This window comes from Rhinopithecus roxellana, chromosome 8, assembly GCF_007565055.1.
Source record: "Rhinopithecus roxellana isolate Shanxi Qingling chromosome 8, ASM756505v1, whole genome shotgun sequence".
NCBI classification, from domain to species: Eukaryota; Metazoa; Chordata; class Mammalia; order Primates; family Cercopithecidae; genus Rhinopithecus; species Rhinopithecus roxellana.
The window spans coordinates 108,807,271-108,819,441 of NC_044556.1; the positions used below are offsets into that span (position 1 = coordinate 108,807,271).

At 46.8% G+C, this 12,171-nt stretch overlaps 1 protein-coding gene across 3 annotated transcripts in view; it reads left to right on the forward strand.

Annotated features, from left to right (window-relative positions):
- The window catches only part of C8H1orf100 (chromosome 8 C1orf100 homolog), a 40,345-nt gene that overhangs the window by 8,937 nt on the left and 19,237 nt on the right, over positions 1–12,171 (forward strand). For all 3 annotated transcript variants that reach the window (XM_010353272.2, XM_010353275.2, XM_010353274.1), the window contains exon 2: positions 2,130–2,198. In XM_010353272.2, the coding sequence (XP_010351574.1) occupies positions 2,143–2,198 (56 nt within the window). In that variant the 5' untranslated portion in view covers positions 2,130–2,142. The remainder of the gene's footprint in view (positions 1–2,129; positions 2,199–12,171) is intronic.

Consider the following 12,171-nt stretch of genomic DNA (forward strand, 5'->3'; position numbering starts at 1 on the left):
ACGGAATAGTCCTAGTTTTGTGTTGGCTGATGGTCTGGGTGCCTTGTGATTGTTTTGATAGAGCATAAGAGTTGAAATAAATATTTCTGCAGCCAGAGGGTTCCAGCCCTGGTTCCTTGGTAACCTCACACAAGTTAACTTGACTTCTTCAGTACCTCAATTTCTTGGGAGTAAATAGCGATAAAACTCTGTAGGGTTGCTAGGAGGCTAATAGGAGTTAATACATGTTACCTGATACATAATCCATGATTGTCAATAGGAACTCACATTTCTCCTTTCTCAAAGATGTTTTCAAGGACACAGAACACTCTCGCACACATCACTGCCTCCTTTAACCCTGCAGAGAGCTATTGTAATCAATGTGGAGAATGGGGAAATGACTTGCCGCAGGTCACGTAGGTCTCAGTCCAATGTTCTCCTGCTACACCACAAGCTATGTTTGTGCAAACCGCAGGCCCACTTGTCTTTATGCATACAGAATAGATAGGCAGGGTGCAAAATTCCTAAGGTAAATGGTAAAAAGTGTGCCTTTGTCCCCCAGCCACTCAGTTTTCCTTCCCATTGTTTACTCTTTTTCCTGTGATTTTTCTTTTTTTTTTAAGACAGGGTCTCACTCTGTCACCCAGGCTGGAGTGCAGTGGTGTGATCTTGGTTCACTGCAACCTCTGCTTCCTGGGCTCAAGCGATCCTCCTGCCTTAGCCTCCTGAGTAGCTGGGACCACAGGCAAGCACCGACACACAGGCTTTCTTTTTTTTTTTTTTGTATTTTTCATAGAGGTGGGGTCTCACCGCTTTATGTGATTATTTAAATGTAGTAGTTTGCTTGTGGCGAGCCATATTCTCCAGTAAATAATCAGATGTGGGCCAGGCACGGTGGCTCATGCCTATAATCCCAGCACTTTGAGAGGCTGAGGTGGGTGGATCACCTGAGGTCAGGAGTTCGAGACCAGCCTGGCCAACACGGTGAAACCCCATCTCTACTAAAAATACAAAAATTAGCTGGGTGTGGTGGCAGGTGCCTATAATCCCAGCTACTCAGGAGGCTGAGGCAGGAGAATTGTTTGAACCCGGGAGGTGGAGGCTGCAGTGAGCCAAGATTGTGCCATTGCACTCCAGCTTGGGTGACAGAGTGAGGCCCTGTGGAAAAAAAAAAAAAAAAAAAAAATATATATATATATATATATATATATATGATGAGAAATTTTAGACTAGAAACAAAATATATGTTTAGTCTAGGATCAGTGTGGGAAACAGAAAGGGGGTTAACACACAAAATGAAGTGCTTAAAAAAATCCTCAGAAGGGCTGGAGGAACAGGCTCTAGGTGGGGCCCCCAGGAGGCATCTAGAACATCTCCACCAAACTGACCCATCACTGGTAAAGCTATGTCAGTCCCGATCAGGAAGCTGCTTCCAGGAGTATCAGTTCAAGAACCTAATCCTAACACCACCGCCTCTGCTACCCAGGAAGCTGGAATTTGAACCTTGGGACACAGACTTCCGCCACTGCCTTCACAACAGTTGCTTCTTGTCTGCCCGAAAGCTGGAGATGAGACACTGGACCTTTGCTGCAAAGAAGTGCTATGTCTCCACAACCTTGCTGGCCAGTAGAGAAGATCAAGGCAGCAGCCTCTGCCTCATGTCCACCTTCCAAATCCCAAGCAAGCACAGCCGATGAAAGGGCTCTCATTCTTGGCCGGGATTCTTGTCGTGAGGGACTCTGGGAAATGGTGTGCTTAGCTTGCAAGAAATGAGACAGGATCTTGGGGCACAAGTGATCAAAGCAAAAACAAAAAAACAATGAGGTGAGACAGGAGACTATGCCCAGCTAACGTTAGCGCAGTACCTTTGCTTTTTATTTTCTTATTGATTTATACTTATTTAATTTTTTTACCTTTGATTTTTAAAGAAAAGCATATCTGTATGTATTTGCCTTACGTTTGCCATTTCTTTTTGCTCCTTTACTAATCTTGTATTTCCTTCCCTAAATAGCCTATAAGCATCATCCTTCTACCATGTCAAATATTTTTACCGATTTCTTTCAAGATGGACTTTGCGGTACTAGATAGCTCACCCATGGAACTATGTGTAAACTGGCAATATGATCCTTTACTCTATATATTTTTTTCAGATTCCCATCCATCATGACAGCCATCCGACTACGAGAATTTATTGAGCGTCGCCCACTGATCCCGCCAAGGTATAGTTCTTCCAGATGCACTGCCTCCAGGGCTGAGGCCAGGCAGCTAGGTGCCTGGGGAGTTAGAACTGCACATCCTGCTGCTCAGTGGTTGAGAGACCACTGCCAGGGAGTTCTAGGGAAGCTCTTTGGATGTTTATTGATGAGCAGGTCTATGCAAACCCACTGGCAAAAGTCAGAGGAAGCTGAGACGCCAAAGAAAGAGACTGACAAATCCAGTTTCTTACAAAGAAATATTTAACAGGGACTTATGAACAGAAGCCACATATGTGTCTCGGGTGGCAGTGAGATGAGATGGTGGATGTCTGCACCATTACCCCCGAGACCCAGGGTTTAGATACCATAGGGAAAGAGTGATACAGAAGGGATGTAGGGGACAATTGAAGTATGATAACACCAACGCTGTTTGGCCAAAGGGCAGAACTTACAGTGAGTACCTGCTCTGACACCAGGAACTACAGAGAAACTGGAAATCTTAGAGGCCTGGGGTGATATGATTTGGTTGTGTCTCCACTCAAATCTCATCTTGAATTGTAGTTCCCATAATTCCCACGTGTCATGGGAGGGACCTGGTGGGAGGTAATTGAATCATGGGGTGGGGCTTTCCCATGCTGTTCTCCTGACAGTGAATAAGTCTCACGAGATCTGATGGTTTTATAAGTTAGAGTTCCCCTGAGCAAACTCTTTTGCCTGCTGCCATGTAAGATGTGCCTTTGCTCCTCCTTTGCCTTCTGCCATGAGTGTGAGGCCTCCCCAGCCATGTGGAACTGTGAGCCCGTTAAATCTTTTTTTCTTCATAAAGTACCCAGTCTCAGGTATTTCTTCATAGCAGTAGGTAAATGGGCTAAAAAAAAAGGGGTTAATCAGAAGCCAACATGGTGAATTAGCATCCAACACAGAGTTGCTCTAGCCTCTACCCTGGGTTTAGGGAAGTTGTGAGAAAGAGAAACCTCACACTCATTGCAGAATCCAAGCAAACAGGCAACCCCAAATTCCCAAAAGACCAGAAGGATATTGGTTTTTGCTTGGGAAGAGCTTTACTGAGAAGTCTGAGCAACCCAGGCCTATATTTTGGATTGGACCATTTTACTCTGCTTGGGGTAAAACCAACTGCCCCTGTGCTTCTGCACGATGAGAGCTGACAGCACAGATGGAAACTAAGGAGCCATTTCAGTCTTTCTTCAAGGTCCTCTATGGCACAAGAATAACAAGCCCTAGATATGTTTGGTTGTACTAAATTTGATATCAGATGAGTCTGTAAATCCTAGCCGTGCTCTCCCTTCACCACCTGCAGTGGAGTCTGCAGAAGTGTAGTAGCTATAAATTTGTGACAGAAACTTCACACTGTGATTTGGGCGTCAGCCTCTTGTAGCCCCATTGGCTTCGTGGCTTTGAGCAAGCCTCATGTTTATTTTATTTTATTTTTATTTATTTATTAGGGACAAAGTCTCGCTCTGTTGCCCGGGCTGGAGTGAAGTGGCTGGATTATGATCTTCCAACTCCTGGGCTCAACTGATCTTCCTGCTGCCTTAGTCTCCTGAGTAGCTAGGACTACAAGCTGCCTGGCTAATTTTTAAATTTTCTGTAGAGACCAGGTCTCACTATGTTGCCCAGACTGTCTGGAACTCCTGGCCTCAAGCAGTCCTCCTTAGTATCGCAAAGTACTGGGATTACGGGTGTGAGCCCCAACACCCGGCCTCATGTTTATTTTAATATTGAGTTATTTTAGCCATGTTTGGTCAACAAAGAGAAGTCCTTCTTCCAGAAACTACAGAAGGAGTGAATGGATGGATGTGTCCTTCTTCGGTACACCTTAAGAATTTGCTTTTAAGACCTGGCACAGCACCTTGTGCCTGTAATCCCAGCACTTTGGGAGGCCAAGGCGGGTGGATCACTTGAGGTCAGGAGTTCAAGAGCAGGCTGGCCAACATAGTGAAACCTATCTCTACTAAAAATACAAAAATTAGCCAGGCATAGTGGCACACACCTGCAATCCCAGCTACTCGGGAGGCTGAGGCAGGAGACTCGCTCGAGCCCAGGAGGCGGAGGTTGCAATGAGCCAAGATCGTGCCACTGCACTCCAGTGTGGGCAACAGAACAAGACTCTGTCTAAAAACAAAAAAAAAAAAAAAAAGAGAAAAAGAAACAAATAAAATAATTGGAAGTTGTGATAAAAGCTATAAAGGAAATGAAAAAGGGTGAGAGAGAATAATGAAGGCAGAGAGGCAGGCAGAAGGAGAATACCTTCTCTAGCCAGGGTGTGCAGGGAACAGCTCTCTGAGCAGTTGACAGCCGAGCATGATGCTGGGTGATGGGGTAGGGGGGCGGGAGGAGGGAGTGGTCTAGGGAGGAGGAAGTGCAGGTCCAAAAGCCCTGAGTCAAGAAAGACGCCATGACATGGTGACACGAGGGCTGGAGCTGGGAGAAGTTTGGGGAGGTAGAGGCAGGAGAAGTTCCTGGAGGGCTTTGTGGCCCACAACAGTACATTTGGGTTTTATGCTATTACACATGCAATGAGTTGAAGGGTTTTATGCAATGGAGGACCCTGATCCGATTTACTTTTTATGAAGCTCACTCTGAGAACAGATTGTCTGAGGACAACAGTGGGGGTTATTGCAGAGAGCAGGGGGAGGTAATGGTGATCTGGACCAAGAGGCGGCTGTGAGCTGGAGAAAAGCCGTCCCATGGGAGATCCAGCCTGGAGGGGGAATGCACGGACCTGCTGACGGATTGGACCCATGTGTGGCAGGTCAGGAAAGGCATCAAGAGCTGTCCCACGGTGAGCACTATGGGCGGAGGGTGGGGGCACCAAGACTAGGTGCGGGAAGAGTGGGAGCCATCAGTATGCCCCCCGACCCACGTGCGGCTCTGAGGACAAGCCCCAGAAAGCTGAAGACAGCCCAGCCGTAGGCCTCCAGGGGCCCCAGGGCCTGCTGTGCTCAGTTCCACCCAAACCCCCAGACTCCAGGCCAGGTCCAGACACCACAGAGCACCAGGCAGGAGCGGCCAGTGGAGGTTTGTTTCCATTTTCCCCAGAGAAGACCAGAGTTAAATAGGCCCCCCAGCAAACAAAACAGATCTCAAACACCCAGAAAGAGCGAAGCCTGTGGCGAGACAATCAGGAAACACTGGAGCCAGCTCTGTTCCTCTCTCCCTGCTTCCTCCTCATCCGGGTTTCGGGAAGGAAAGGTTTTTTGTTTTTTGTTTTGTTTTGTTTTTTTGAGACAAAGGCTTGTGCTGTCACCCAGGCTGGAGTGCAGTGGTATGATCTTGGCTCACTGCAACCTCTGCCTCCTGAATTCAAGCGATTTCTCGTGCCCCAGCCTCTCGAGTGCTGGGACTACAGGCGCCCGCCACCATACCTGGCTACTTTTTGTATTTTTAGTAGAGACGAGGTTTCACCATGTTGGCCAGGCTGGTCTCGAACTCCTGACCTCAAATGATCCACTCGCCTTGGCCTCCCAAAGTGCTGGGATTACAGGCGTGAGCCACCACGCCTGGCCTATTTTATCTGTTTCTTTATTTCCTGCCTGTCGCCCCCCCCAGAATAATAATGGTAAATACTTCTGAAGCTCTTACTCTGTGCCAAGCACTGTCCTAGGTGCATCTGAACTCCTTTAACTTTCACTACTGTGAGTTCCATATGAGGAAACCAAGGCACCGTGTGGTTAAATGACTGTCCCAGATCCCACGGCCAGTGACTGGCGGACATGGATCTTAAACTCACGTCTGTGCTTATGGTCAGTGCACTTTACTGCATCTCCAGGTTAGCCCCCCCGGGCAGGGCTTACTTCCCTTTCTCTGCAACTCACTATCATGACCTCCGCCTTGCAGATTACCATTCCCGGTAGGCCCTGTAGGCACGGTTGTTGAAAACGTTAAAATGAATGAGTGAGCAAAATTATCCAGTCATTTATGTGTGGTTTGTCCCCTGGTGACTGATGGCACCTGAGCCTGCCCTTGTGCGGTTTTGCACAAGCACGTATCCAATTCATCCTTAAATGCCCAAGCCTCAGAGCTATGCTATGGAAAACCAGATTAAAATCAGCAGGGACACTGAATCAAAGTAAATGTTAAATGGTTCACACTTAGCGGTGGCCACATATAATTCTTGTATTCATAATCATATTGGTTGGGCGCAGCTGCTCATGCCTGTAATCCCAGCACTTTGGGAGTCCAAGGCGGGTGGATCATGAGGTCAAAAGATTGAGACCATCCTGGCCAACATGGTGAAACCCTGTCTCTACTAAAAATATGAAAAGTTAGCGGGGTGTGGTGGCACACACCTGTAGTCCCAGGTACTCGGGAGGCTGAGGCAGGAGAATTGCTTGAACCTGGGAAGGTGGAGGTTGCAGTGAGCCAAGATTGCACCACTGCACTCCAGCCTGGCGACAGAGCCAAACTCCGTCTCAAAAAAAAAGGAAAAAAAAAGAAAAAAAAATCCTATTATATGCAACTGTTTACTGGTGCCATCCCCTGGCTGGAGGCCTGTCACTCAGAGAAGGGCTGAGTGTGGCATTGGTTTGTGGAACGCAGGATACTCCTGAAAAGATCACTTTAAGTGGGTTAAATTCAGTGTGTTGTAAAAGATCAAAGATACAGAATTTGTGTGTGATTTAAATAGATTTTTAAAACTTCGATCGAAGCAGTCTCTGAAGATTCAGAGGCAGCCGTGTGGCCAGCCCATCCTGCGTGGGATGATATTGAAGCAGCGTCATTTTTCTGGGGTACTACCCGTGGTTCATTGCCTCACACCAAAGAAATCAAGGACGGGAACACACAAGGAGCGAGGTTAAGAGCGGAGGTTTGATAGGCTAAAGAAAGAGAAAATCTCTCTCTTGTGGAGAGAGGGAGTCCCAGTGGGTCTTCTGGTCCCTGGTGAAGTGCAGGAGGTTTTATAGATGAGCTTGAGGAGGTGGTGTCTGATTTACATAGGGCACGAAAGATTGGTTGGACCAGGTGTGTCATTTGCATAATGTAAGAAGAACTGGTTAGGACTAGGTATGTTATTCGCATGGCATGTGAAGAAGCTGGCCACCCCACCCTCATATTTTATTATGCAGATGGGTTCTCTGCCTGGCCGGGTCACGTTCAGTTGCGTGTTTTTGTTTTTACTATACACGTGGTGACAGAGAAAAGGGAAGATGGAGCCTCCATGTTGAACCTGCCTGGCCCCCAGGTAGCCCTTTTCTATGGACACAGCTGCTGGCATTCATCCTGCAAGTTTCCAGCTTGCTTATTCATGTCCGCAGCTCGATTTTACAGGCTGCTCTTTGTTAGAAAAGAAATGACTTTGGGGCTGGTTTTTGTTAAAAGGGAAATTCCACCGAGGACTCTGTTGCCTTTTCCATCTGCCTAAATAATTTCTGTCTCCTGTATCCATATCATTACCTTGGGAGATGTCAGCCACCAAGTACAAATGTCTCGTTTACTCTTATGTACCCATTAATGGAGAAGATGGTATCATTCCCATTTTACTGATGAGGAAACTGAGGCTCCCCACTTCCTTGAGGAGATTCTTCTGGAGCTGGTAAAACCTGGGAGATGAGGGCACAGGTCTGGGGGCTTCCCAGTCCTTCCTTTAGTTCTGTCTTCTGGACTTACTAGCTCATGTCCTTAGCTACGTTATTTATCTCCCCCGAGCCTCAGTTTCTTATCAGGTATAGCGCTCACCACATTGTCTATGATTAGATAGTTGCCTAAATATGGCTTTCCTGACCAGATTATGAACTCTTGAGTGGAAACACAATATTATCATCGCTGTGTCCCTTGCACCTAGCACGCTGGAGACACAACAGAGCTCACAGTGAGTACTTTTCATTGAGTTAAAAGCATCTTCCAGCCAACATTGCTGTGTCTTTATGGCTTTTCCCATTTTTAGTATACAATGTCTATTTGCTGTCTGCCCCAAAATGAGAGAAACACAGAGTTTGTATGAAAATAGCACTGGATTCTTATTTTAAAAAATCATCACACATACCCTTGGGTGGCAGAATGCGACATGGAGTTTGGAGACCTGGGTTTGATTCACAGTGCTGGTACTTCCCCGTTTAAGTGGACTTTACTATTTAAAACGTCCACTTAACCTTTCTGAGACTTGGGCTATTCTTATAAAGCAGAGAGTTAATCAGGTCTACCTTGCGAGGTGACTGTGAGGATGAAGTGAGATCATTTCTGTAAAAATGCTCTGTGGAGCATGAGTCTCAACATGGCCGGAACAGAGAAGAGTGCAGTCATAGGAGCACAGGCTACCTGGGGCTGTGGGGCCAGGCTCTGGAGGACGGACACTCCTGGCCTCTCCTATGCATGTTGAATTTTGACTGTGGCTCTGCCCAGATCCCGCTCCGGTTACAGTCACCCTCCCAGGGAACCCTCCCAGGGAACAGGTTTGCTCTCATGTGGACTGAATACACCACCTCAAAGAGCCAAGCCATCAGGGACTCGAAATCATGCATTGTGCCTGCACCCGCCCAGAGCAAAGGAAAGGGCTTCCTAGAGCTGGTGAAAACCCAGGTCAACAGAATCACTCTGAGCAGAGCCCTGAGCTGGGCTGGGCTCGGCTCCACAGCCAAGTCTGAAGAGTCCACACGTGCTTTCACAGTCGTTCGCTGAGGCCGGGTAATGCACAGCCTCTGGCCTGGCTAGGCATTTCCCCTTAGGAGGTCAAAACTCTCTTCTCCACCCAGCCAGCCCTCCCTCCACACCCATCTCCTTACACGCACCTTCCCATTGTCTCTTCACTCTTCCCAAAACCTGCCAAGAGACACTCCCAAGGGGTGGCAGCAGGGAGTATTACTTGGTGCTGGTGTAAGGATTCTTTATCCTCAAACCACCTTTTACTGACTGCTTCTAAGGAGCAGCGCTGAGTTTCTTCTCCTGTATTCAGCAGGTGTGTGTTTGTATGCACACCATGGTCAAAACCCGGCCCACCGCCAACAACCCAGCCACTGTGTAAACCAACGTCCTTTAGGTGGATTCTTAAACTGTCGTGTGGCCCTGGGGTAACATTCCAAGGTGGTGCTTCAGAAAATGGATAGGTGCCTAAGAAAGCTACGTGTCCCACCCCTGTGCATTCAGAAAGGGCACTTGTTCCCTTTATTGTGTCAGTTCCTCTCTCTTCTTATGACTTAATACCCCATTGTTATTTACCAACCAGGGCTCAGTCAGATTATCCCAGGCACTGGGCAGGCCCAGACAGCCTGTGGTTTTTCTGCAAATCAGAGCTCCCAGAGGTCCTCTTTGCACAGACAGAAACAGAACTCACCCTGCTCAGCGCTTGCCTTTCATACTAGACCACCAGGTCCACTCTGGCCCTCACACGCTCCACTCAGAACCCAATTGTGTCCACGTCTTGGTGTCTATAATTCCCTTTGCTTGGAATCTCCTCCCCATCCCCTTTGCTTATACTGGTCTTAGATACTCCTCCCTCTTCTGTGTCCTAGCGACCCTTTATTCAGATCACTATTTCAGCATGTGAAGAGCTTTTTGAGGACAAGGGCTGCTGCTTAGTCAGCTTTGTATCTGCAGAGCCTAGCATAGTGCAGGGTGTTTTGTGTGCATTCGATAAATGTTGGTTGGGTCGAACTGAAGGCATAGTTTCAGTTTTCGTCCATCATCTAACACATATTTAGTGAGATATTTTATGCAAAACGATGTGCTACTTTCTACTGACTCTGAATTTTTTTTTTTTTTTTTGAGATGGAGTCTCACTCTGTCACCCAGGCTGGAGTGCAGTGGCCGGATCTCAGCTCAGTTCAAGCTCCGCCTCCCGGGTTCACGCCATTCTCCTGCCTCAGCCTCCCAAGTAGCTGAGATTACAGGTGCCGCCACCACGCCCGGCTGATTTTTTGTATTTTTAGTAGAGACAGGGTTTCACCGTGTTAGCCAGGATGTTCTCCATCTCCTGACCTTATGATCCACCCGCCTTGGCCTCCCAAAGTGCTGGGATTACAGGCGTGAGCCACCACGCCTGGCCTCCTGACTCTGAATTTTTATGGCATCTACTGACTGCTCAGAATCTGTGGGACATCCCGAAAGACCCCACATGTCCAGGCATCACAAACTCAATAAAGTCACCTTCCCAATGATGGCCACTTACTGTGTTCCCTCTCTTGGGGAAAGGCGGGATTCTTTCCAGTGCTCGAAGACGCAGCTTTGTCTTGGACACTTCCCTGTCTTTTACCCTCCATCCTATCTCCTAAAATATCCTCAATCAGCCCTATCCTCTCCATCCACATTTCCATCATATCAGAGCTTCATCATGGCCCACATAAAGCACTACAATCACGTCCTAAGCAGTCTTTCTATTTGCAGTCAGATGGTCTTCAAATTTGTTTTCTGGCTGGGTGCAGCGGCTCGCACCTGCAATCCCAGCACTTTGGGAGGTCAAGGCTGGAGAATCACTTGAGCCCAGGAGTTCCAGACCAGGCTGGTCAACATAGTGAGACCCTGTCTTTTAAAAAAAATTGTTTTCCACATTGCCATCAAAAAAGATCTTTCTATATCATGTCATGAATCTTGTTAAAATCTCACAAAGTAGCCTGGGCAACATAGTGAAACTACAAAATATGTATATATATATATATGCACATGGTACATGCCTGTAGTCCCTCCCAGCTACTTAAGAGGCTGAGACAGGAGAACCTCTTTATCCTAGGAGTTAGAGGCTACAGTGAGCTATGATCACACTGCACTACAGCCTGGGCAACAGAGTGAGACATCAGCTCTAAAAGCAAACAAAACAAACAACAACAAACCTCACAAAGGTTTCCTATCACCTCCATTAGTAGTTCTCAAACTTTCAGACACAAAACCCCCTTTTAAATAACAGATATTTTGTAATATCTCTGCTATTCTTCTGAAATAAAATCTGTAAATAATATAAACCAACCACATATAATTTAAAAATATTAGGTTGGTGCAAAAGTAATTGCGGTTTTTGCCATTGAAAGTAGTGGCCATTGAAAGTCATAGCAAAAACCGCAATTACTTTTACACCAACCTATGTCATTACAGTTGTATAACTATAATATAAAAGGAAAAGCAATGTACTATAAAATGAGATGTATTTCTGGCCGGGCGCTGGCTCATGCCTGTAATCCCAGCACTTTGCTAGGCCGAGGTGGACAGATCACTTGAGGTCAGGAGTTTGAGACCATCCTGGCCACCATAGTGAAATCCATCTCTTCTCAAAACACAAAAATTAGCCTGATGTGGTGGTGGGCACCTGTAATCCCAGCTACTCGGGAGGCTGAGGCAGGAGAATAGCTTGAACTCAGGAGGCAGAGGTTGCAGTGAGCCAAGATCGGGCCACTGCACTCCAGCCTGGGTGACAAAGTGAGACTCCATCTCAAAATAAATAAATAAGTAAATAAATTAAATAAATTAAAATAGGTGTATTTTAAGGCGTAAAACCTGCACACCGTTGCCCTCCAGCCTGGTCTCCTTCAGCCCCGCTGTATTCCACTTGTACCATCCACCCTTGTCCCACTCCCTCTTACGTTCACCCCACAGAAGCACTCCCTTCCAGTCCCCACATGTTAGCTCAGTGATGCTCCCAAAACATCTCAAAATTCAGCCTCTAGACGGGGCTCGAGTCCCCCTCCTAGGCTTGCAAGCACCTCGTGCTTTGACATCACAGTGCTGCTTCACATGCAGTCTTTACAGACTTAGTTGTTACAGTTAAAAAAAAGATGAAATTTTGTAAACATCAAAAGTAAAAAAATATAGTATGATGAGCCCCCATTTACCAATTCCCACATTTTATTATTTTTATTTTTATTTATTTTTTTCAGACAGAGCCCTCCATTTACGGATTCCCACATTTCACGTTTTTTTTGTTTGTTTGTTTGTTTTTGTTTTTTGTGAGACAGGGTTTCACACTGTTGCCCAGGCTGGAGTGCAGTGGCACAGTCTCAGCTCACTGCAACTTCTGCTTCCCGAGTTCAAGCAATTCTCCTGGCTCAGCCTTCCC